Source organism: Salmo salar, chromosome 22 (genome assembly GCF_965601325.2).
Source record: "Salmo salar chromosome 22, fSalSal1, whole genome shotgun sequence".
NCBI classification, from domain to species: Eukaryota; Metazoa; Chordata; class Actinopteri; order Salmoniformes; family Salmonidae; genus Salmo; species Salmo salar.
Window position 1 is genome coordinate 34,266,947 of NC_138312.1, and position 25,026 is coordinate 34,291,972.

At 46.4% G+C, this 25,026-nt stretch overlaps 1 protein-coding gene across 2 annotated transcripts; it reads right to left on the reverse strand.

Moving 5' to 3' along the window:
* Window positions 1–1,814: 1,814 nt before the first annotated feature.
* LOC106583162 (leucine-rich repeat neuronal protein 1) lies at window positions 1,815–17,918 on the reverse strand. Of its 2 annotated transcripts, none has more exons than XM_014167027.3 (2): window positions 17,564–17,918; window positions 1,815–5,036 (listed from the first exon to the last, which is right to left on the reverse strand). In XM_014167027.3, the coding sequence occupies exon 2, from the start codon at window positions 4,763–4,765 to the stop codon at window positions 2,618–2,620; it is 2,148 nt and encodes a 715-aa protein (XP_014022502.3). In that variant the 5' UTR covers window positions 4,766–5,036; window positions 17,564–17,918; the 3' UTR covers window positions 1,815–2,617. The 2 variants fall into 2 exon arrangements, with proteins under 2 accessions (XP_014022502.3, XP_014022501.3); XM_014167026.3 differs by having other exon boundaries at window positions 17,415–17,918.
* Window positions 17,919–25,026: the final 7,108 nt, after the last annotated feature.

A 25,026-nucleotide genomic window follows, 5' to 3' on the forward strand; every position in this document is an offset into this window, starting at 1 on the left:
CCGAACAATCAGCACAATGCAAATGGCTGATAATAATAGCCTAATGCTATACAGCATCTGGGTCGCTGAGCTACAAGTTACTCCCGGCCAACTAACACCGACACAGTGAGGTAAACGTTCAGTGCACAAACATATAAGTGACTTAAACATTAATGCTAGACTGAGTAGTTCGCAGTTACATACCATGATGATTGTCTGCGGTCAAGTGATTACCAGGTGCTGTAATTTAAGTCCTAGTGAAGCTGCGCATGCGCACATAACGTAACATATCTGAGCATCTAAGAAACTTAAAGAAATCACTCGTTCCCCATTTAATTGAACACATCAGACCCATTTGCTTCTCTTTTATCTATATATATATATATATATATATATATATATATATATATATATTATATATTTTTCTTTTCCTGAGTGAGATAGAAGTCTCAACACACACACATGTTAAATGTCCCTTTCTATCATTTGGCGTTTAACTCAATAAATGAATGCCTTTGTACAAGTCTTCTCTAACTGGTCGTTGCTTATCATATTCTTCAACATGTTTCCTAATCCACGACAGGCCTAACGCCTCTTTCCCTCCCTAGGTGAGGAGGCCCCCTTCCTGTTCCCAGTTTCACAAATGTCACAATACATTGAGTGGTTGTTTTAACTTTTAGCCCTTAACTTATATCATTTCTATATCACATATATTTCCTCATATTTAGGTACAGTATTTTTCATACAAAGTACATTACTTCTCATATTCAGTGCTTAGTGCTCACAAGAGCTTTATTGTAATACCCACTAGAGGGCAGCACAGACTCAGAAATCCATTTGATACATGGATGAAAAATATTTCCAAAATGAGCTGCACTGGTCTTTTTCATTTTGATCTTTTACAGTGCAGTATTGACTATTATTCTCACACAGTAAAGTCATAACCCCTTGGTTAACACAGTCCTCTAATCTACTGCCTGTAAGCAGTTCACAGAGCAATAAGACACCTTTCTAAACAGACAGAAGGGATTGATGGCACTCCGCTAATGCTTAAGACACAAGCACACAACAGCAACCCCCCACATCCACAACCTCCTACTACCCTCCATCTGGTCATATCCATCTTCAGACCAGTCCCCTCCCCTCACACCCTCTCCTCACACCCTCTCCACAGGTATATTACTATTCTCTCTGAGAGATCCTGTTCCTCTGCACCGCTCTCCCCTGGCAGATTCATAGCACTTTCTCTCAGCATGTTTGGAATGTGAGCGTTGTGAGAGGAATGATTTGGTCGGATCAGGAGGGAACAGTATGTACACCATCTGTTGTCTCATGCTAACCATATTTCCCCGTGTCATGTGGCGTGAAGGTGGCATGTTGTACGATATTACCCCAGTTCCTTCACTGATTCCTGAAGCACTGATTGGTGAGCTGGTAATATGGTGGAATAAAGTTATTATTCTCTCCCACTCTGATATAGCATGCACACATGCACACACTCACACAAACACAGAGACACATGTAGAACAGAGCAGACAGTGGGGGGTTAAGCCGACTGGATCTGTGCTCTCTGTATGGCTGATTAGACTCAGGGGAGTGGGTTCTGCCGCACAGTGTGAGTCTGAGCCGTGAAGCTCCATGCTGAGATACTGCTTATGGGCTGCTGCAGCACATTGGAGGTGAAGTGGAACCAGGTCCGAATGGAAAAATAACCAGAGCCAAGAGATCAGAGGTCAAACAGAGGTCAAAGGTCATGGTGCCTCATTACAATATGATTTATATCGATTGAAGGACTATAATTAAGCAAACTGGTGAAATAAATGTACAACAACTGATTGAGAGACATTATTTATATAAAAAGATCAAAATGTTATTTATTTCAACTTCTTCCTCATATACAACATTTTGTGTGATGAAATCACAACAAAAGTAAGTGGTCAGCGACAGACTCTAGCAGATAACAAAGAAATAATTCAGAGTAAATAAAGCTACTACTGTACCTAGTAACTGTATGTTATCAAACATTGACATTTCTAGTGCTTTACAGAACGTTTATCAGCAAACTAATTTCTACTTTTTTTTCCCAATTAAAATTGAAAAAGAGTTTCAAATGATAGTTGATACAACATTACCGTACAATCGCTAACGTTATTCAGTAGACAGTATACCAAGTCTAATCCCCATAGTCAGCTTTTAAATGAAGTCCATACAAGCTCCTTTACATTTCAGTGCGCAACAGATGACCTGTTTCACAACAAGAGAGAGAAAAAACTATGTGATCTCAACCAACACTGCCAGAGGAACCTTTAACTAGACTAGCAGTCCCTGTTGCTGTGTTATCGACACTAAGAAAGTGAGTCCATGGCAACAAGCCAAAAGGCTGTGCTATCAAAAACGCACCACAGAAATAAAGCAGATCAACTGAGACAACCTGGAAGCTAGACACAGCTGCCATCTTGGAATAGTCCAAACGATAAAAGAGAAATACAGTCAAACAAAGGCGATACGCTATACTAATACAAATCCTGTCCTTATCACTCTGCTACTTATTAGCAAAGCTACAAATAAAAACATTTGCAACTATCTGATTTTTGCCCCCAAAATTGCAAAAGTGTGTGCTGGGGGAGGGGCGGCCCCCTCACCACATGTAGTAGCTGCGTGTGGTGTCCACGGGGGAGGGCTTGCTCTCTGCCCCGCCGTCCTTGTCCTTCTCACTGTCCACCTCCCACAGGTTGATGAGGGGCGGGTAGAGCTCATTGAGGGGGATGGAGGAGGTCTTCTGCATGTACTTCTTCAGGGAGTGGTGATAGTTCTTCCTCTTCCAGCGGCGGGCCACGTACACCCCCACGGTGGCCAGGCTGAGGAAGGCCAGCATGGTGGCCATGACGACTAGCAGGGCGGCGCTAGGGCTCTGGTCCGACATGTCCAGGGCGAAGGTGTTGCTGTGCGTGGTCACGTTGACGCACGACTTGTGGGTCTGCAGGTGGATGTTGGAGACGGTGAGGCACACCTCGTACTCGGTGCCCGGCTGCAGGTGAGTCAGGTTGTACTCGTGCACGTCGACGGGCACGCGTGCAGTGTAGGTGATGTGGGGATTGTCAATCTTCATGGTGGCCGATGCCCACTTAAGGTTGGAGGTCATGACGTTGGAGTTGATCTTCCAGGAGACCAGAATGGAGTGGGACTCGGTCTGCTTGACATAGATCTTCATCACCTCAACGCTGTCCAGCAGGGTGCCGTTGACCCGGATGGTGGTGACGCGTGTGTCGGCACCCTCTGTGTTCTGAGCCACGCAGGTGTAGCGGCCTGAGTCCTCCACCTGGACGTGGGACAGCCGCAGGGTGCCCTCACTGCTCAGGTGGTACCGCTCCGACACCGTGTCCACCGTGATCTTGCTCCCCATAGGAGACACCCAGTAGATTTCTGGCTCGGGCTCGGCCATGGCCCGGCAGTCCAAGCTGACACTCATGCCCAGCTCTAGGCTCAGGTGGCTGGGGAAGGTGTTGTGGGAGATGAGGGGCAGGCACTGCTCTGGGGAGTCCTGTAGCCTCACCTCTCTGACCCGCTGGCCCCGTAGCTCGGGCGGTGAGCTACACAGCATGGCCCGGGGCTCCATGAATCGCACGCTGGTCCTGTTTGAGCTCATCCACTGAATGACGCAGTCACAGCGCAGCGGGTTGCTGTGCAGGCTGATCTCGCGCAGGTTGGGCAGCGCCTCCACGGTGCACTGGTAGATGGCATTGAGGGCGTTGTTGTTGAGCATCAGGCTCTCCAAGGAGGACACATCCCTGAAGGCCATCCGGTGGACAAAGGACAGCTTGGGGTTGTTGGTGCCCTCCAGCTTGGTCAGCTCAGGCAGGTTGTCCAGGGCGTAGCGGTCGATGGACACCAGCTCAGCCATGTTGTTAATGCCAAGCTCCTTCAGATGCAGCATGTTCCTGAAGTCCCCCTCCTGGATCTTGTGCACCGGGTTCTTGTTCAGGTCCAGGAACTTCAGGTTCTGCACTTTCTGCAGGGCCAACTGGGGAACTCGGACCAGCTTGTTGTCATAGAAGGACAGGCTTTCCAGGTTATCCAGACCCACCAGAGCACTCCCGGGAACGTCGGTGAGATCCATGCCGGCCAGAACCAGGCTCCTCAGGCTCCCCAGGGGCTTGAAGTTCATGTCCAGGATACCAATGACGGGGTTATCGCCGATCATCAGGATCTCCAGGTTGGGCGTGGCCTCGAACCAGCGGCTGTCGATGACCCGGAGCCTGTTGGAGTTGAGGTGGAGGCGCAGCAGGCTGCGCAGGCCAGAGAAGGCCCCTGGGGCAATGGTGCTGATCTGGTTGTGGTTGATGTAGAGCTCCTGCAGGTTGCTCAGGTCCTGCAGGCAGTGGTCGGGCAGCTGGCTGATCTGGTTCTCCTCCAGGTGCAGGGTGGTGAGCTGGTTCATGGTGGCCAGGCCCACGGCTTCCACACTGCTGAAGTTATTCTGGGATAGGTCCAGCTCCGTCAGGTTGAACAGGGCTTCTAGCTCCCCGCTGGTGTGGGCGATAGAGTTGCTCTGGAGCAGCAGCACCTGGGTGTCAGAGGATAGGTTGGAGGGGATGCGTGTCAGCCGCAGGTCGTTGCAGTCCACTGTGGCCGCCTCCCTGTAGGTAGACTGGGGGGTGAACCAGGGGCGCACCTCACACACGCACAGCCGCGGGCACTCCCCGCCCCGCACCTTGGGCAGCAGGGGCAACAGCAGCCCTACACACAGCCATGCCAGTGGGGGCCAAGGGAGGGGGCTTAGAGCCATGCTGTCTGCTCTCTCTGTCTGGTCACACTGCTCTTAGAGGAGAGGCCGGGTTCCTGAGGAGGGCCTGGAGGGTAGGTGTGGGGTGTGACATCAACAACCAATGGTCATCAGTGTCCTCCCTGTACAGACTGGTAGTGGCTGGTAGAGCTGCGCTCCACAGTGCGGGTGAATGTGTGTGTTTCAGAATGGGGCCAGGGGATGGTCAGGGTTATCCTCTTCCTCCACTCACGTGTTTTTCTCTCTCTTAACTTCAGAATTCAGCAGAATAAGCCTGAAATACACAGAAACCAGGTCATGTATTAGAGCTCTGCAATACATCGTTCCATTATCATCCCACAAACAGATGGTGATTTAAATAACAGAAACAGGGAGAAGGAGAGAGAGAAAGAGGTGTGTGAGAGAGGGATTGAGAGTTCCCCGTGAGAGATAAAAGCCATAAAACCTGTCAGACAGTGAATTGCATTTCATAAAAAATTGCTGATATTGACAAGACTTTTAACCTAAATATGGGCATGAATTACAAGTCCATATCTGCTACATACTGACAAGACAACATTTGTGTGAAACAGAGTAATACATTTACAGTAGTTATCTGCTGACCTGCGTTCAAATACAATTTCAAATCATTTAGAATACTTTAGCTGTTTGTTTGACCTTGCCTGTTATAATGGAACCAATAAAAAGTCCCAAAAGCTCAAACTCTGTCCCTCTGGCACTCCAGTCTGGCTAAAGGTCTGGTTCTGTGGTTGGACCGAGAGATCTGACATCCTTTATAGTTTCACAGCGGAGGGTCAGAGTGGAGACAGCACCCAGCCTACACAGCACCAGTCTGCAGACTTATTGGGGACTCATTTGACATGCCTAACAGGGCAGAATAAATCTGTGAAATTCTTTTTGTTGCTGTGCTATTGTGCAGAGGTTAATTTCTGTCTTTAATGAGCTGTTACTCAGCCAGAGACTATTCAAAAACAGGTGAAAAAAGCAAACGCTGAGCATTCAAGTTTAATTGAATCAGTCAGAGTGTCTTGGTAGTACAGGCAAAACCCCTCACCCCCAATGCCAGCAGTCTGACTGCTCTGGCCTGTTAGTAGCAGGTCGCCTCTGATGAACAAAAGCTAGGAAAAATAAAAGTGAGTCAGAGGTTTCAGTGAAGTAATTTATCATATTGGTGTCCAAATTCTCCTCCTTTTTAAATAAAATATGGATCATAGTAAATGTTGACATACATTAACTGTGACAGATAGTCCTGCTGTTTTAACAGCTGGGTGAGGGAAGGGTAAACACACGAGTAGGTTGTAAACCATAATGTACTCCCAATGTATTGCATCCAACAACAAGCCTATTACATCTGAGTACACATTGTTTGCATATGGTTCACTATAATTGTGTATGCAGAAGGGCTGTCCTTTGTTCAGATAATATATAAGATTATGGTCCAGAATTTTAAGGTATGGGCAATTCCACGGTAACACTGAGACTCTGATTTTTGACTTTCAAATGTATGTCACAAAAACCAATGATTGTAAAGTGAAACCTTACAACTATATGCACAAGGACTACTTTTAACAATTTCCACTGAAAATGTACTTGAAGATCAGTGCAGATGCCAAGTTTGGTAACAGAATGACGGCACCAACAGCACAAACTGTCCTTCTGTTACCAAACTTGGCATCTGCACTGATCTTCAAGTACATTTTCAGTGGAAATTGTTAAAAGTAGTCCTTGTGCATATAGTTGTAAGGTTTGTTTAAAAATCTGAGTCTCAGTGTCACTCTGTTACCGTGGAATACATGACAATGTATATGTATATTAGTAGAGATTGGTAGGCTAAATGTTTGATGCATATTTGATACGTATATTTGTCCCTATCTGAGGTCTATTGTGGATATGAACTCAGCTACTCTGATGTATTCTGTGTCTGTCTCTTCAGAGATTACCCACGTTTCTCTCTCCCAGGGGATTATCTGCGTATGCTACCGGCACAGTGACAGAGAGATACTTTTGGTGTGGTAGCAGCCAGCCAGAGTTCTCTGCTCTGACTATGAGCACATTACACAACACACCTAATCTACCAGGGCGGGCAGAGAAAGAAAAGCACTCAGCTCGAATCGGCGCATTATCGTTAATGGTTGCTCTTGATTATGAGACAAGTCTCTGGAAAGCGGTGGCAACACAGGCGAGTAGAAATTAGTATTTTAATGAGCCTGAAGAAATCAATTAGAGGCCTGGAGCCTCTGTGCTGGGACGGTGTCAGCTCCGGGCCAGGCCCAGGGTGGTGGGTGGATGTGGGGGAATGGGCAGGGCTGGGGCCAGGGTGGTGGGGTGGATGTGGGGGAATGGGCAGGGCTGGGGCCAGGGTGGTGGGGTGGATGTGAGGGAATGGGCAGGGCTGGGGCCAGGGTGGTGGGGTGGATGTGGGGGAATGGGCAGGGCTGGGGCCAGGGTGGTGGGGTGGATGTGGGGGAATGGGCAGGGCTGGGGCCAGGGTGGTGGGGTGGATGAGGGGGAATGGGCAGGGCTGGGGCCAGGGTGGTGGGGTGGATGAGGGGGAATGGGCAGGGCTGGGCCCAGGGTGGTGGGTGGATGTGGGGGAATGGGCAGGGCTGGGGCCAGGGTGGTGGGGTGGATGTGGGGGAATGGGCAGGGCTGGGGCCAGGGTGGTGGGGTGGATGTGAGGGAATGGGCAGGGCTGGGGCCAGGGTGGTGGGGTGGATGAGGGGGAATGGGCAGGGCTGGGGCCAGGGTGGTGGGGTGGATGAGGGGGAATGGGCAGGGCTGGGGCCAGGGTGGTGGGGTGGATGTGGGGGAATGGGCAGGGCTGGGGCCAGGGTGGTGGGGTGGATGAGGGGGAATGGGCAGGGCTGGGGCCAGGGTGGTGGGGTGGATGTGGGGGAATGGGCAGGGCTGGGGCCAGGGTGGTGGGGTGGATGTGGGGGAATGGGTAGGGTTGGGGCCAGGGTGGTGGGGTGGATGTGGGGGAATGGGTAGGGCTGGGGCCAGGGTGGTGGGGTGGATGTGGGAGAATAGGCAGGGCAGGGCTGGGGCCAGGGTAGTTGGTGGATGTGGGGGAATGGGCAGGGCTGGGGCCAGGGTGGGGGGTGGATGTGGGGGAATGGGCAGGGCTGGGGCCAGGGTGGGGGGTGGATGTGGGGGAATGGGCAGGGCTGGGGCCAGGGTGGGGGGTGGATGTGGGGGAATGGGCAGGGCTGGGGCCAGGGTGGGGGGTGGATGTGGGGGAATGGGCAGGGCTGGGGCCAGGGTGGGGGGTGGATGTGGGGGAATGGGCAGGGCTGGGGCCAGGGTGGGGGGTGGATGTGGGGGAATGGGCAGGGCTGGGGCCAGGCTGGTGGGGTGGATGTGGGGGAATGGGCAGGGCTGGGGCCAGGGTGGGGGGTGGATGTGGGGGAATGGGCAGGGCTGGGGCCAGGCTGGTGGGGTGGATGTGGGGGAATGGGCAGGGCTGGGGCCAGGGTGGGGGGTGGATGTGGGGGAATGGGCAGGGCTGGGGCCAGGGTGGTGGGGTGGATGTGGGGGAATGGGCAGGGCTGGGGCCAGGGTGGGGGGTGGATGTGGGGGAATGGGCAGGGCTGCGGCCAGGATGGGGGGTGGATGTGGGGGAATGGGCAGGGCTGGGGCCAGGGTGGTGGGGTGGATGTGGGGGAATGGGCAGGGCTGGTGGGTCTAGCTCCAGAGGACAGGTAACATTCAGGAGCCTCTACCGCCGCTGGGATAGCTCCTCACATCGATTTCTGATGGGTCCCTGGCACCGCAGCAGCCTCCCCTTTCCCCAACACATTAATGAGGCCCAATTATGGAAATCCAACACAGCAGTTTATTCTTCCTCTCCGTTTAAACTGCCAATACTGGATCTATAAGTCCTGTCAGGGGAAAATATGTTTTTCCTATATCAGTTTGGTGCTGTCAGTGATAAGGGTATTTCCACTGTAGCGGTGATGTCCTCTGTGCCAGGACTGTAGTGTTCTCTAAACAGGTGACAGGTTCATGTATGATGGTGTAGTGTTCTCTAAACAGGTGACAGGTTCATGTATGATGGTGTAGTGTTCTCTAAACAGGTGACAGGTTCATGTATGATGGTGTAGTGTTCTCTAAACAGGTGACAGGTTCATGTATGATGGTGTAGTGTTCTCTAAACAGGTGACAGGTTCATGTATGATGGTGTAGTGTTCTCTAAACAGGTGACAGGTTCATGTATGATGGTGTAGTGTTCTCTAAACAGGTGACAGGTTCATGTATGATGGTGTAGTGTTCTCTAAACAGGTGACAGGTTCATGTATGATGGTGATGAACTACCATGTATGATCTGCACATAATCAATAATCAATGACCACGCCTTTCCTCTGCCCTGCCTTCCCTTCCTGGGGATATTCAAATCAGTGACAAGAGAAAATAACATTGCATTATCATAAACAGATAGGACAGTGATGAGCACAGGGCCAGTGACTCCAATCCGTTTCAGCAAATCAAAAATGTTCTCACTAAAAAAACGAATCCATCTCCATCCAGGCCAATTACTTTTCAATACTAGAAAAAAGGATGATTAAATCCCAGCCTTTTAGGCGAGGTGAAACACTTTGTATCTGTTCAGGCAGGATTCCAGTGGGTGGGTGTGTGTGTATATACACACACACACATTATATATATATATATATATATATATATATATATATATATATATATATATATATATATATATATATACACTACAGCTGAGGACGGCAATTTATCTCTTCAACCTGGAGGAATGAAATCAGCCCTCCATAACTGTCCCAGTGAGTGTGTACGGCAGGCCCTGCCGCTCTCACACTGACAATAAACACCAGTGAGTGTGTACGGCAGGCCCTGCCGCTCTCACACTGACAATAAACACCAGTGAGTGTGTACGGCAGGCCCTGCCGCTCTCACACTGACAATAAACACCAGCGTTCCTGCACCTCCAGTCAGATCCTAACAACACACCACATTTATCCCCATAAACACACTCAGTGCAGCCTGAAGACAGAGACGTGTGCGTGGGGCTGTGTTTTGTTTCACATCAAAACCTGACAACCATGTCTCTGGATTTCTACTTTAGAGACAATAGTAACATAGAACAGGTTTATTTCGATTTTTCTCCTTTTCTTCATGTGTGATTTCTACATTCAGTGCAAGCCTGGCAGAAACACAGAGTACTGGGATGTGTGACTGACACAAACTCGGCTTTGATTCATATTGCAGGTGTGGTATTTATAGTGTCTCTAAAAATACTTAGTTATGCAGAAAATAAAACAGCATGTCAGTCACTGTGTTTCACGTCGGCATATTTTAATCATGAACCAAAGCCTTAAAATCCTATCTGCCATTACAACTTCTCAATGAGTTAACTTAGTTAGTGTGGTTGGTATGGCTGTTACTGTAAGAAAATCCCCTACCTCTAAGATACTGTTCTAATAGCCATGATGATATATATCAGTATCCAAGACTAATGGCATCCTCTCTGCAATGCCCTGGCCAATCAGAGCGCCATCTCACTGATTTCTACACTGTGACTGAACTGTAACATCAAGGCTTTATATTTCCTCATATTCCTCTTCTCAGGGCTCAGGGCCTGGGAATGGAAAATAAGATATCTGACTGTCATCTCTCCCCCTCTATCCATCAACCTGTCTATCTATCAATCTGTTGCTCTGTATGGCTATACACTTTATCTTTATATCCAACCATCTATCAGGTCATATATTATGCCTCTCTCTCTCTCTCCCCCTCTCTCTCTCTTCCTCTTTCCTTCTCTTCTCTAAAATCGGAGGAGACAGGCGAGGTAATCGCTGTTTTCACACTGAGGCTATAAACTCACACCTGCCACCAGGCTCCTGGAGTGCTGACAGCTCTGTGGGCTCCTATCCGGTTTGACCGACCGCTACCTCAGTGTGTGTGTATGTGTGTGTGTGCGCGCGTGTCCATGGGCGCACGTGTGTGTGTGCGATGGGGGAAAAACGATTATGACAGGGGACACCTCCAATGGAAACTGTGAGCAAACAAGGCCAGAGGGGCCCTCCCTCATCATCAAAGCCCAGACTACCAGGCTGTCCACCGTGGCCTGAAGGCCTGAAAACAGAACACTCTGTGACTGTCAGTGATGAGTGTAATGAAAGTTGTCACACTACGCAAAATGACATTTCCCCCAGCCCACAGAGTGGTCTGAATGAAGGGAAACAGATGTTGCTATTTCACCCTCTCACTGACACAGCAGCACCAGGCACTGTTGACTTACACAGGACCCCTTCCTATTAGCACTGTTGACTTACCCAGGACCCCTTCCTATTAGCACTGTTGACTTACCCAGGACCCCTTCCTATTAGCACTGTTGACTTACCCAGGACCCCTTCCTATTAGCACTGTTGACTTACCCAGGACCCCTTCCTATTAGCACTGTTGACTTACCCAGGACCCCTTCCTATTAGCACTGTTGACTTACCCAGGACCCCTTCCTATTAGCACTGTTGACTTACCCAGGACCCCTTCCTATTAGCACTGTTGACTTACCCAGGACCCCTTCCTATTAGCACTGTTGACTTACCCAGGACCCCTTCCTATTAGCACTGTTGACTTACCCAGGACCCCTTCCTATTAGCACTGTTGACTTACCCAGGACCCCTTCCTATTAGCACTGTTGACTTACCCAGGACCCCTTCCTATTAGCACTGTTGACTTACCCAGGACCCCTTCCTATTAGCACTGTTGACTTACCCAGGACCCCTTCCTATTAGCACTGTTGACTTACCCAGGACCCCCCCCTTCCTATTAGCACTGTTGACTTCCCGGACCCCCCGCACGGCACCCAGGACCCCTTCCTATTAGCACTGTTGACTTACCCAGGACCCCTTCCTATTAGCACTGTTGACTTACCCAGGACCCCTTCCTATTAGCACTGTTGACTTACCCAGGACCCCTTCCTATTAGCACTGTTGACTTACCCAGGACCCCTTCCTATTAGCACTGTTGACTTACCCAGGACCCCTTCCTATTAGCACTGTTGACTTACCCAGGACCCCTTCCTATTAGCACTGTTGACTTACACAGGACCCCTTCCTATTAGCACTGTTGACTTACACAGGACCCCTTCCTATTAGCACTGTTGACTTACACAGGACCCCTTCCTATTAGCACTGTTGACTTACCCAGGACCCCTTCCTATTAGCACTGTTGACTTACACAGGACCCCTTCCTATTAGCACTGTTGACTTACCCAGGACCCCTTCCTATTAGCACTGTTGACTTACACAGGACCCCTTCCTATTAGCACTGTTGACTTACACAGGACCCCTTCCTATTAGCACTGTTGACTTACCCAGGACCCCTTCCTATTAGCACTGCTGTTGATAGATACGGTGGCTAAAAGCTGTTTAATCCGGGATGGAAAAAACATTATCGCTGCAAATCCTACAAACTATCCATATTCTGATGGCAAGCAGTCATTCCAAAAGCGTTGTCTGTCGTAGCCTTACCTGCTATAAAGTGAATGGGGAAACTCCCCCTGGTTTGAGTGAAACTCAAGTAACCAATAGACTGATGTTTCTGTTCCTATGAAAGTGACCAAACTGCTTAAAGAGTAGAACAGTTATGGGGGGATTCAGGCTATAGTCTGCAATAACATCCTATACCGTATACACTATATCCTGTTTATACACATCATCTACAGGATGTACATAACAATGCCTCAGGAGCAGACATAACAAGCATTGTTTTGGACTTCCTGGCCAGTGACCCCTAGTCAGGCGCAACACTTGTCTAAAGAGGCCAAACTGCTTAACTCAGATACACAGAGATTCAGGGTTCACACATTGTTTGCACTTAATCCAGAACTACAACAAAGAGAACAACAGGTAGAGAAGAGGGCTAAAGGAGAGAGTGTCGAGATATTGTCTGCTTTTACACTCACCTATCATATCTCACCGAATGCCTGTGTTACAGAAGGAGACCCAAAGCCCTGCATGAAGCCTGGTTTTATAGTGAGTGTGTTTGGTGGGCCCTGGCCCTTTGTGTGATAGCATGAGAGGTTTTGGTGGATCTGAGTTTCATTCCCTCAATGACAAAGGCAATTTACATTTTTGTCATTATCCAAAGTGACTTACAGGAGCAATTAGGGTTAAGTGATTTGCTCAAGGCCACATCAACAGATGTCTTGACCTAGTCGGCTCAGGGATTGGAACCAGCGAACTTTCGGTTCCTGGCCCAACCCTCTGAAACGCTGGGCTACCTGCCTCTTCATTCTGTCACATCCTTTATGTGCTTGAGTTTCTTAAAACACACAAGCACACATGCACACGCACCGTATACAAAAACATACACACACTCAGGCACCCAGACACTCGTGTGCAATGTACAACAAAAACATACACACACAGAGTGGCGAATGTTCACCCAGCTTAGTACCTGCCCTTTGATAAAAACAGCCCTGGGGTTCAAAGGATAACACATGCAAGTAGAGCAAGATGTAATTTAGAGATATCATCAGCCCTGTCTTTTAATGCCAAGGCCTCATAAATACATACATTACACTATGTTCCCAGACAGCACAGGGACTAATGAAGCAGTAGGGCTCTCTGTCTGTGGCCACATAGAGCGCACTGATTTTGGAGAGGAGACTGAGAGACACCCTGTTTGGAGGTCTGAACGGAGATCTGGAAGTCTTAGACCTTTCATGAATGCTCTGTTTCCTGTCCTGCAGAGCTTTTCCTAACAGCATTAGGTTTCCTTGGGCTGAGTCCACTCTGCCAATGTAAGCACTCACTGTTCCACAAAGACTTCAATAGCTAAAACCTTCTCAATTTTCAAATCGGGACACCAAAGTACACAAAGGCAACCATATGAATAAAAAACAAATGGCCAAATAGCTGTTTTCCGTTGGAGTATGAATGAGTGTCTGTCTTCAGTATCCATTTTGCTCAGTGACTTAACCCTCGCTTTCCAGATGCTCTAACCAAGTGCCACTGGATGCTTCTGCCAAGAGGAAACTGGGTCTAATGACAACATGATAGCACCTTTTACAGGGAAGAATAATGTGTTTCTCCTCATTCATTTGTCCCTTTTCATTGGGCGTAAAATGTGAGCAGTGTTTTTCAAACAGCAGCCGCACTACCAGGCTCCCTCACAATCTTGCCGTCACCATGGTGACCGGCTATGCCACCGGCATGTCTGTTTCATACCCAAATGAGGAGACAGCTGTGTATGCCATTAGGCCACCGTAGAGCGAAGAGCGACAAAAACCACAGCTAGCACGAGACCACAACCATAAACATCCATATGACCAGATTAAACAACTGACACCGTCAAATGAAATGGCTGATAATTGCTATACCAGCAGACAATGGCTCCACTATAGCGCAGCTGTGATCAGTCTACAGCTGCTAAAACAAGCAAAGAGAAACTGCTGTTGCCTAGTAGAGTCTACTGGCTGGAGCTGCCAATGCACAACAGCATGTATCCTTCCCAAACAACATCTATTACCGCTGCATCACAGTATTTCACAATACAGCAACCACAGCCAAACCTAACATTCCATTACTATTATTAGTCTAGACGCAATGCTTCTAAATTACAGTTCCATACTGGAGCCCCCAGCCCCGCCATGTGCTGCTGACCGCCGGCCTGCCAGTCATGTGTGTACCTGATGGGCACGCCATGTCCTTGCTGCACTGGCCTGCCTGAGAGGTAGTCTGTTCCTGCTGCACTGGCCTGCCTGAGAGGTAGTCTGTTCCTGCTGCTTTGACCTGCTTGAGGCACCCTGTTTTGGCTGCTTTGACCTGCTTGAGGCACCCTGTTTTGGCTGCTTTGACCTGCTTGAGGCACCCTGTTTTGGCTGCTTTGACCTGCTTGAGGCACCCTGTTTTGGCTGCTTTGACCTGCTTGAGGCACCCTGTTTTGGCTGCTTTGACCTGCTTGAGGCACCCTGTTTTGGCTGCTTTGACCTGCTTGAGGCACCCTGTTTTGGCTGCTTTGACCTGCTTGAGGCACCCTGTTTTGGCTGCTTTGACCTGCTTGAGGCACCCTGTTTTGGCTGCTTTGACCTGCTTGAGGCACCCTGTTTTGGCTGCTTTGACCTGCTTGAGGCACCCTGTTTTGGCTGCTTTGGCCTGCTTGAGGCACTCTGTTCCAGCTGCTTTGGCCTGCCTGAGAGACACCTGGTTTTGGCTGCATTGGTCTGCCTGAGAGGTACCCTGTTTAGGCTGCTTTAGCCTGCTTAAGAGGCAACCTGTTTGGGCTCCATTAGTATGCAGGCGTCTCGCTCCACATCACACAGGGCTTTGGTGCTAGAGGCAGAGCAGAGGCAGAGCAGAGGCAGAGCAGAGGCAGAGCAGAGGTGTGGAGCTGAGCAGAGGAGGAGGAAATGTTTCTGTTCAGCCAGAGAGAAGAAGAAACAGGAGAGGACAATCTTGTATGTTTCAGTAGCTGAAATCAATTCCTTACGCAACAGAGATGGTGCTGACATGAACTCTTTCTCTCTCTCACACATGCACACACACACTTTGTCCTTTAACACTGCAGCAATATAGAGACTCAAGTCCAATAACTCAAAGGATGCCCCATGTGGGACAAAGCATAAAAATCTCTCAGAATAATGCCCATTCATTCATTCCCTACCCAGACATTAGATGGGTAGAGTTAGACAAACAGCTGCCTCAATCAGAAACATCTTTACAAAAACCTCACAATGGGGGATGTGTTTCCCTCACCCCTCAGCTCTCAGTCACAATGGGAGAGGGTTGAGCTGGAGCACCCAAGTCGCCCACAGCCGTCCCCCCTCAAACACCCTACTGACCTCCAAAACTAAAGCGCACAGTGCAGTCAGTCCCAGGCTCTCTCAATGGGTCTCGGCAACTTGTGAACACACACACACACACACACACACACACACACACACACACACACACACACACACACACAGTGTTAAACACATCTTTGTGTTGGCTGGTTGTCACGACTCCTGAACTGCTGGCGGAGGACACTGCTTTGTGTGTGGGGGTTGGGGTGGGGGAACTTCCTAAAGCAGGATATACCTCACCTCTTCCCCCCTCCTCCATCACTACTCTGGCTAGAGTACATCCATATATGTCCGCGTTTGCAGAGTTTTCCCAAGACAAGGCTCCGGTTTAGTTGGCAAGCCCAACGAGCACAGTAGTGAATAACAGGATTATTTAAATCAACTGTCTCGGCCAGTGAACTTTGCACATTTCCATATCAGGCAAAATGTTATCAAATTACAGAAACTGCAATTCCTTGAAAACAAAAAGCCTTAAGAACTGAAACACAAAACCTTGCTTAACTTTTATGTTGATTGCCTCTGTAGGACTATTCATCGTGAAAACACTACACAAACATTATGACTCTCAAGTTCAAACCAAGTATGATCCACTGCTCAAACAAATCCTCCACATTACCAAGACTTGACTTGTGTAGGTTTGATTGAATGAGACACTCAAAGCATCTGGGATCTGTGGCTTCAGCTTCTGAGAGCGCAGTAACAGGTGCCACTGTCGTGCAACAGCTGCAACAACAAAGCCGACAAGGATGAGGAACCAACTTTTACAAAGGTGACCCAAAACAATGTAGAGTCACCACCCTACCAGCTCTCACCCCCAACTTATCTTGAACAACCCATTGTCTTTTTGTTTTCCTCCGAAGAATTCTTGCCGAATTCATCCACAGAGCAGTCGCGACATCTGCCCACATCATTCCCATACCAAGACAAATGATTATGATGAGGCGCCAGAGACCTCAGCTGCCAGTCAGCTGTTTAGCTGCTCTCCCTGTGCACATGTCATGTGTGATGTTGCAGTTTGGGATTGTTACATTGTAGACTCTCATCCTCAATCACATGAGGATGAGAGAACAGGGGAATAAAAACCCGTCTGGGATACACAATGGAATTCAGTGCTCCTTTCACTTCAGATTTGTGAGATAAGTCGTTTCAGTACAGGTGCAGCTTACTTTGAATCATTTAGAAATAAAACACACTCATTCTAGAATGACACTCTTTGGTCCAAAGTACAGTGTGTCAGGAATATGGGTGATATCATGGCAAATGTTTGAGATTTTTTTTGCATGTTTTCTGCTGTTGTTTATAAAGCGGTTTCATTGTGTGTGGTGTGTGTGTGTGTGTGTGTGTGTGTGTGTGTGTGTGTGTGTGTGTGTGTGTGCACGTTTGTCAGTGTGTCATCCCTCTCAGACAAAATCCATATGAATTCGCATTTTCAATCGATGGAAATGAATTATAGGCACACATACTGTATATCAGACTACAGCCTCGTATTATTGGCCACATGTGGGCTACTGAATGCGGATCACAGTGCCCTTGCAAATCCAATGGTTGCACTGATGCTGTAGCTACCCTACCCTTTGAGCAACGAAAAATAGAAATATGTACGCCAACGGTTCTGTTGAGCTAAATAAACAAACAGCTTAGACTACATATTTTATTTAAAAGATATACCAATTGTGCTGCCACCCCCCCAAATTGTCTATCTCTGCCAATTAAGTTTATATCTGTTTATATTCAAAAGCTAGGAACGCAATTCTTAATATTTGACTTGTATCTGAATATTTAAATTGGAGCATATTATAAATGAAAATGAGTTAACGTTATTGGTCTCACCTTAGCGTTTTAGCATCCAGCGGAATGCCTCTCCTCACACACAGACTCCGATGTTCCGGGAAAAATAGGACATTTGAGCGCTATGTCTTCAAAGATAATATTAAGCCTACTATATCTATGGAGAATAAATCATATAACATTTAACTTACAAAGCGACGTCTATATTTAGAGAGGACACGTTTTATTCTCTTCAGGAGCCGTTCTTTCTGTCCTCTGTGCTTCTGCCGCGGCTGACTGAAGAACACTAAAAACCTCGACACTGGTAACTCGCACAAAGCGCCTGCCTTGAGCTCGCGATTCTCTTGCCCTCCTCCAACTCAACATGCAGGGATCACCTGGCGCTGACCAGCGCAGCAAGGCTAGTCAGCTGACTTCAAACGCGCGACCTTGTCACTGGTGCTCAACTAGTCCACCTCACCATCTGCTCGAGTTCTGCTGTGATGCGAACAAAAAGCCGCGTCGGCCAGAAGCGTGGATGAGGTTGGCAGGCCAAGGAATAAAAGGGTTTCCTGAGTGTCCAATGGAAATGTTCAACGCTCCCCCTCGTGTCATTGTTTGGACGTTCCAGTGTTCTTTGTCTGAAAGTTTCCAATGTTAAGTGACGTGGGTCCATGGCCATGACCCCTCAAGTCAACTAATCGAATCCAAAAACACCCTACACACTCTGCATTTACATAATGACCGTGTGAAAGGTTTGGTGGCATAGTACTGGGTTTCTGGATTTGACAGAGGTGAAAGTCTAGGATGTGGCAGTATTTTTATTTCACACACACACACACATACACGAAAAAACAAATCAAATGAATTCAAATTTTAGTGATCGCTTACATATATTTTGCAGATGTTATCACAGGTGCAACGAAATGCTTATGTTTCTAACTCAAACAATGCAGTAATACCTAACAATGCAGAATAATACAAACAAATCCCCAAAATATAAATAAATTAAGAAATATCAGAAAGCAATGTCAGAGTCTGGAATATAAATATGTACAGTACCAGGGTTTTTATTTATTTTTTATTTTTTCTATATTGTAGAATAATTGTTAAGACATCACAACTATGTAATAACACATATGGAATGATATAGTAACCAGAAAAGTGTTAATTAAACAAATCAAATTATATTTTATATTTCAGATTCTTTAAAGTAGCCACCCTTTGCCTTGATGACAGCTTTGCACACTCTTGGCATTCTCTCAACCAGCTTCATGAGGTAGTCACCTGGAATGCATTTCAATTAACAGCTGTGCCTTGTTAAAAATGTATTTCCTTCTTAATGCGTTTGGGACAATCAGTTGTGTTGTGATAAGGTAGGGGTGGTATACAGAAGATAGCCCTATTTTCAAATAAGCAAAGAGAAACGACAGTCCATCATTACTTTAAGACATGAAGGTCAGTCAATGCGGAAAATTTCAACAACTTTTAAAGTTTCTTCAAGTGCAGTCACAAAAACCATCAAGCGCTATGATGAAACTGGCTCTCATGAGGACCGCCACAGGGAAGGAATACCCAGAGTTACCTCTGCTGTAGAGGATAAGTTCATTATCCAAACTGCACCTCAGATTGCAGCCCAAAATGCTTCACAGAGTTCAAGTAACAGACACATCTCAACATCAACTGTTCAGAGGAGACTGCGTGAATCAGGCCTTCATGGTCGAATTACTGCAAAGAAACCACTACTAAAGGACACCAATAAGAAGAAGAGACTTGCTTGGACCAAGAAACACGAGCAGTGGACATTAGACTGGTGGAAATCTGTCCTTTGGTCTGATGAGTCCAAATTTTAGATTTTTGGTTCCAACCGCCGTCTCTTTGTAAGAAGCAGAGTAGGTGAACGGATGATCTCTGCATGTGTAGTTCCCACCGTGAAGCATGGTGGTGGTGCGATAGTGTGGGATGCTTTGCTAGTGACACTGTCAGTGATTTAGAATTCAAGGCACACTTAAACAACATGGCTCACAGCATTCTGCAGTGAGACACCATCCCATCTGGTTTGCGCTTAGTGGGACTATCATTTGTTTTTCAACAGGACAATGACCCAACATACCTCCAGGCTGTGTAATGGCTATCTGACCAAGAAGTAGAGTGATGGAGTGCTGTATCAGATGACCTGGCCTCCACAATCACAATGGTTTGGGATGAGTTGGACTGCAGAGTGAAGGAAAAGCAGCCAACAAGTGCTCAGCATGTGGGAACTCCTTCAAGACTGTTATAAAAGCATTCCAGGTGAAGCTGTGAAAAGGGAGGCTACTTTGAAGAATCTAAAATTAATTTTGATTTGTTTAACACTTTTTTGCTTACTAAATGATTCCATGTGTCATTTCATAGTTTTGATGTCTTCACTATTATTCTACAATGCAGTAAATAGTAAAAATAAAGAAAAACCCTTGAATGTGTAGGTGCCCAAACTTTTGACTGGTACTGTATATGGTAGTATGTTTAGACAGTATGGACAGTAGGCTACATTAATAGAAAATGTGTGTACAGCAGCTGCTATGTAGGTTTAGCCTTGACTAGAATGGAGTATATACACACACACACATATGAAGTGGGTAAAACCATATGTAAACATTATTAAAGTGACCAGTGTTCATTGACTATATAAGAGCACAAGGCGAGACCCAAAATGCAGACACAGGAGGCAGATGGTTGAACGCCGATATTTGTTATAACAAAGGGAGTAGGCAAAGTCAGGTCGAGGACAGGCGAGAGTTCATAAACCAGGTCAGAGTCCAAACAGTACCAGGCAATAGGCAGTCTCGAGGTCAGGCCAGGCAGGGGTCAGAAACTAGATCTGAGTCCAAAACAGTACAAAGGGATAGGCAGGCTGGTTCGGAGTCAGGGCAGGCAAGGGTCGAAATCAGGAGGACTAGAAACAAACAGAGACTGGGAAAAATAGGAGCAAGGAAACCGCTGATTGACTTGGCAAACAAGACAAGACGAACAGAAAACATGAATAAATACACTGGGGATAATAAGCGACACTTGGAGGAGGTGGAGACAATCACAAAGACAGGTGAACCAGATCAGGGTGTGACAGACTCTGTACATAGGGCAGCAGCCTCTAAGGTGCTGGGTTGAGTACCAGGGGGCCAGGGTTGGGCATTTCCTTTCTAAATGTAATCCGTTAGTTAGTAATTACCTGTCCAAAATTCTAATCAGTAATGCATCTTTTGGATTACCCAAACTTTGTAACATAATCTGATTACTAACATAATCTGTTTACTTTTCGATTACTTTCCCCTTAAGAGGCGCTGGCAGTCATAAAATCAGATTTGAACCCTAACCACACTGCTAACCCTAATGCCTAACCTGAACCTTAAATTAAGACCAAAAAGCACTTTTGTTTGACTTTGCAGCTGGCACATCTAGCATATTTTTTTTTATGCATGCCAGCAAAGCCAGTACACAATACAACATTAAACAATACATTAATTTCACTATAACGGTGACAAACATTGCCCACAAACTGTTAGGGCCCACAAAAGCTGTCTCAACAGCAGAGATTGTTTTCAGCACCATGGCGTGAATCCTTACCACTGCTACACCTGGCTATCAGCGGATCCTTGTCTGGCAGAGAAACAGTTCATTCAGCCTCATTTACTGCCTTTTTAAAAAACATAGCTGATATGGCTGACTTGGTTAAACAAATGTGGTTTCTACTGACAATTGAGATGTACAAACTATGGCATAAGGGGACGACAAGCAGATAAGAGGCAATCCATAATCTCTATTAAGATATTCATGAGCGAGCTAGGACGGACGTAGTCAATATAACTATTTGTTCAGCAATTTTGAAATGTACAGCAACAGCATTCTCCCTGTACACCAAGTCAGAACCGTAGGATAAATAAAGTGGGCATATAAGCAGACAATGAAATCTCTTACAGTATTCAATGATTACATTTCTCTAAAACAGGCTATAGGCTAAATGTGCACATGGCCTACTAACAGCATACTACACACCACACACTTAGTATTACTTTCTTAGCTACAGTATACATTTCTCCCTGGCAAATTACATAATTTATGCAGCAGCATACAATCAATTTTTGGACTCACCTTGTGCTGTGCTCACTTGAACAGAAAGGTGGCGCGGCGGTCATTGATCCAAATTCCTTGAGCCCTTTTACTATCTTTTATTCACATTGAACGTCATCTTTGGATCAATTTATGAGTGACAAACAGATCCATATGAAACCTTAGAGAGGAAGAGCAACAGCAGTGGTTTTCACATCCCAATTTAAACCTGTCACCTGATACCCACTGGAGTCCAATGTGTAAATTATTTACAATACAGTGGCAAGAAAAAGTATGTGAACCCTTTGGAAATATCTGGATTTCTGCATAAATTGGTCATAAAATATGAGCTGATCTTCATCTAGGTCACAACAATAGACAAACAGTCTGCTTAGACTAATAACACAAACAATTATATGTTTTCATGTCTTTATTGAACACACCGTGTAAACATTCACAATGCAGGGTGGAAAAAGTATGTCAACCCTTGGATTTAATAACTTGTTGATCCTCCTTTCGCAGAAATAACCTCAACCAAACGTTTTTTTGTAGTTGCGGATCAGACCTGCACAATGGTCAGGAGGAATTTTGGACCATCCCTCTTTACAAAACTGTTTAAGTTTCTTCTTGGGATGTCTGGTGTGAACTGCTCTCGAGGTCATGCCACAGCATCTCAAATCGGGTTGAGGTCAAAACTCTGACTGGGCCACTCCAGAAGGCGCATTTTCTTCTGTTGATTTACTTCTGTGTTTTGGGTCGTTGTCCTATTGCATCACCCGACTTCTGTTGAGCTTCAATTGGCAAACAGATAGCCTAACATTCTCCTGCAAAATGTCTTGATAAACTTGGGAATTCATTTTTCCATTGATAATAGCAAGCTGTCCAGGCCCTGAGGCAGCAAAGCATCACCAAACCATGATGCTCTCTCCACCTTACTTTACAGTTGGGATGAGGTTTTGATGTTGGTGTGCTGTGTCTTTTTTTCTCCATACAGTCTTGTGTGTTCATTCCAAACAACTCAACTGTAGTTTCACCTGTCCATATTTTGCCAGTAGCGCTGTGGAACATCCAGGTGCACTTTTACAAACTTCAGCAGTGGCTTCTTCCGTGGTGTCCTCCCACGAACACCCTTCTTGTTTAGTGTGTTACGTATTCTAGACTCGTCAGAGATGTTAGCATGTTCCAGAGATTTCTGTAAGTCTTTAGCTGACACTCTAGGATTCTTATCGAGCATTCTGTGCATTGAGCATTCTGCGCTGTGCTCTTGCAGTCATATTTGCAGGATGGCCACTCCTAGTGAGAGTAGCAACAGTGCTGAACTTCCTCCTGACTGATGAACATCAGGGCTTTTAGAGATACTTTTGCAAATCTTTCCAGCTTTATGCAAGTCAACAATTCTTAATCTTAGGTCTTCTGAGACCTCTTTTGTTCGAGGCATGGTTCACATCAGGCAACGCTTCTTGTGAAAAGCAAACTCAAATGTTGTCTTTTTTATAGGGCAAGGCAGCTCTAACCAACATCTCCAATCTCGTCTCATTGATTGGACTCCAGGTTAGCTGATTCCTGACTCCAATTATCTTTTGGAGAAGTCGTTAGCCTAGGGGTTCACATACTTTTTCCAACCGACTCTGTGAATGTTTAAATGATGTATTCAATATAGACAAGAAAAATACAATAATTTGTGTGTTATTAGTTTAAGCACACTATGTTTGTCTATTGTTGTGACTTAGATGAAAAGATCAGATCAAATTTGATGACCAATTTATGCAGAAATCCAGGTAATTCCAAAGGGTTCACATACTTTTTCTTGCCACTGTACATTTTGTGGGTACAATTTCTAAGATGCAAAGTGTTAAATCGTTTTTTACTAACCAATTCAAATAACTCTGATGTCTTTCCTTGAATTTATTATAGCAATGTTGTTGTTATGATGGAGTCAGTAGAATTGACCACATATTGTGCTGGCCCTAGTTAATTTAACTAATGCACGCCCGATGAAGGACATATTGACTGAAATCTAAACATACCATTCACTCCCAGTCTTTCCATTTGTCAGATTAAATCTATTTCTCTAAGTTTGGTAAACATCGAGAGTGTTCTGAGTGGATTCAATGGTCATTTTGTGATTGCTGACCTCTCCACCCATTAACCTGCACTGTGTGTGTATGTGTATGTGTCTGTGTGTGTGTGTGTGTGTGTGTGTGTGTGTGTGTGTGTGTGTGTGTGTGTGTGGTGCGTGCGTGCGTGCGTGCGTGCGTGCGTGCGTGCGTGCGTGCGTGTGTGTGTGTTATGGTAGCCATGGCAACAGCACTCTCCCAGAGAAAGGCTTTGTGGCGTTTCCTGTGGTTATTAGATCTCAGATCACAGAGCTGCAGGCTCCACATGTCCCTCTGTGAACACCATGCACTGATAAACATGTCCCTCTAGGAACACCATGCACTGATAAACATGTCCCTCTAGGAACACCATACACTGATAAACATGTCCCTCTAGGAACACCATGCACTGATAAACATGTCCCTCTAGGAACACCATGCACTGATAAACATGTCCCTCTAGGAACACCATGCACAGATAAACATGTCCCTCTAGGAACACCATGCACTGATAAACATGTCCCTCTAGGAACACCATGCACTGATAAACATGTCCCTCTAGGAACACCATACACAGATAAACATGTCCCTCTAGGAACACCATGCACTGATAAACATGTCCCTCTAGGAACACCATGCACAGATAAACATGTCCCTCTAGGAACACCATACACAGATAAACATGTCCCTCTAGGAACACCATGCACAGATAAACATGTCCCTCTGGGAACACCATGCACTGATAAACATGTCCCTCTAGGAACACCATGCACAGATAAACATGTGCCCCTCATTCTCCTCTTTTCCCTCTTTAACCATTTCTCCATCCCTCGCTCCATCTCAATTAATTGTGTTGAAGGGAGAGACAGCATGTAATTAGCAGAGAGTCAGTGGCGCCTGTTTTCAGTGGAGGATGAACAAAAGATGAAAAAGGGATAATTAGATTACTGTTTAAATGAATGAAGAAGGTCCAGAAAGACGCCAGGAAGCAGACTGTCAAATCAAATCAAGCTTTATTTATACAGCACATTCAGTGGCAGAGTCCGACCTGTTTTGAGCCCCACATGTTTCGTTTTTTTTTGTTGGTAAATGCATTCGATTTTTGCAATAAACATGTCACATATCAGTTTGCAAACAATGTAAAAATATAAATAAATCACTGAGTTAATAAAGCTGCATACAAACATGGTCTCTTTTTTGTTTTCTTAAGTAAGGTAGCTCCAAAATCTAGGTGTTTCAGCCTAGCTCAGTGCTTTCTGTGGTGGTGGGACAAGCCAGCAGAAAATATGGAGTGTTGCACCGTGATTGGCTCAGTGTTCTGTCACTCATGCGGACACTACGTCACCGCCAAGTCTAAGGGTAGAGCTAGAAAATTCAAGACCCTTGGGTGCTGCCATAGAGTTACATTCAATGCCAATTCAAGAAGGCCCAAGGTCATTGGCCACTGATAAAATGTTGTCAAATCACATTATATCTACAGTAGCTTTGATTGG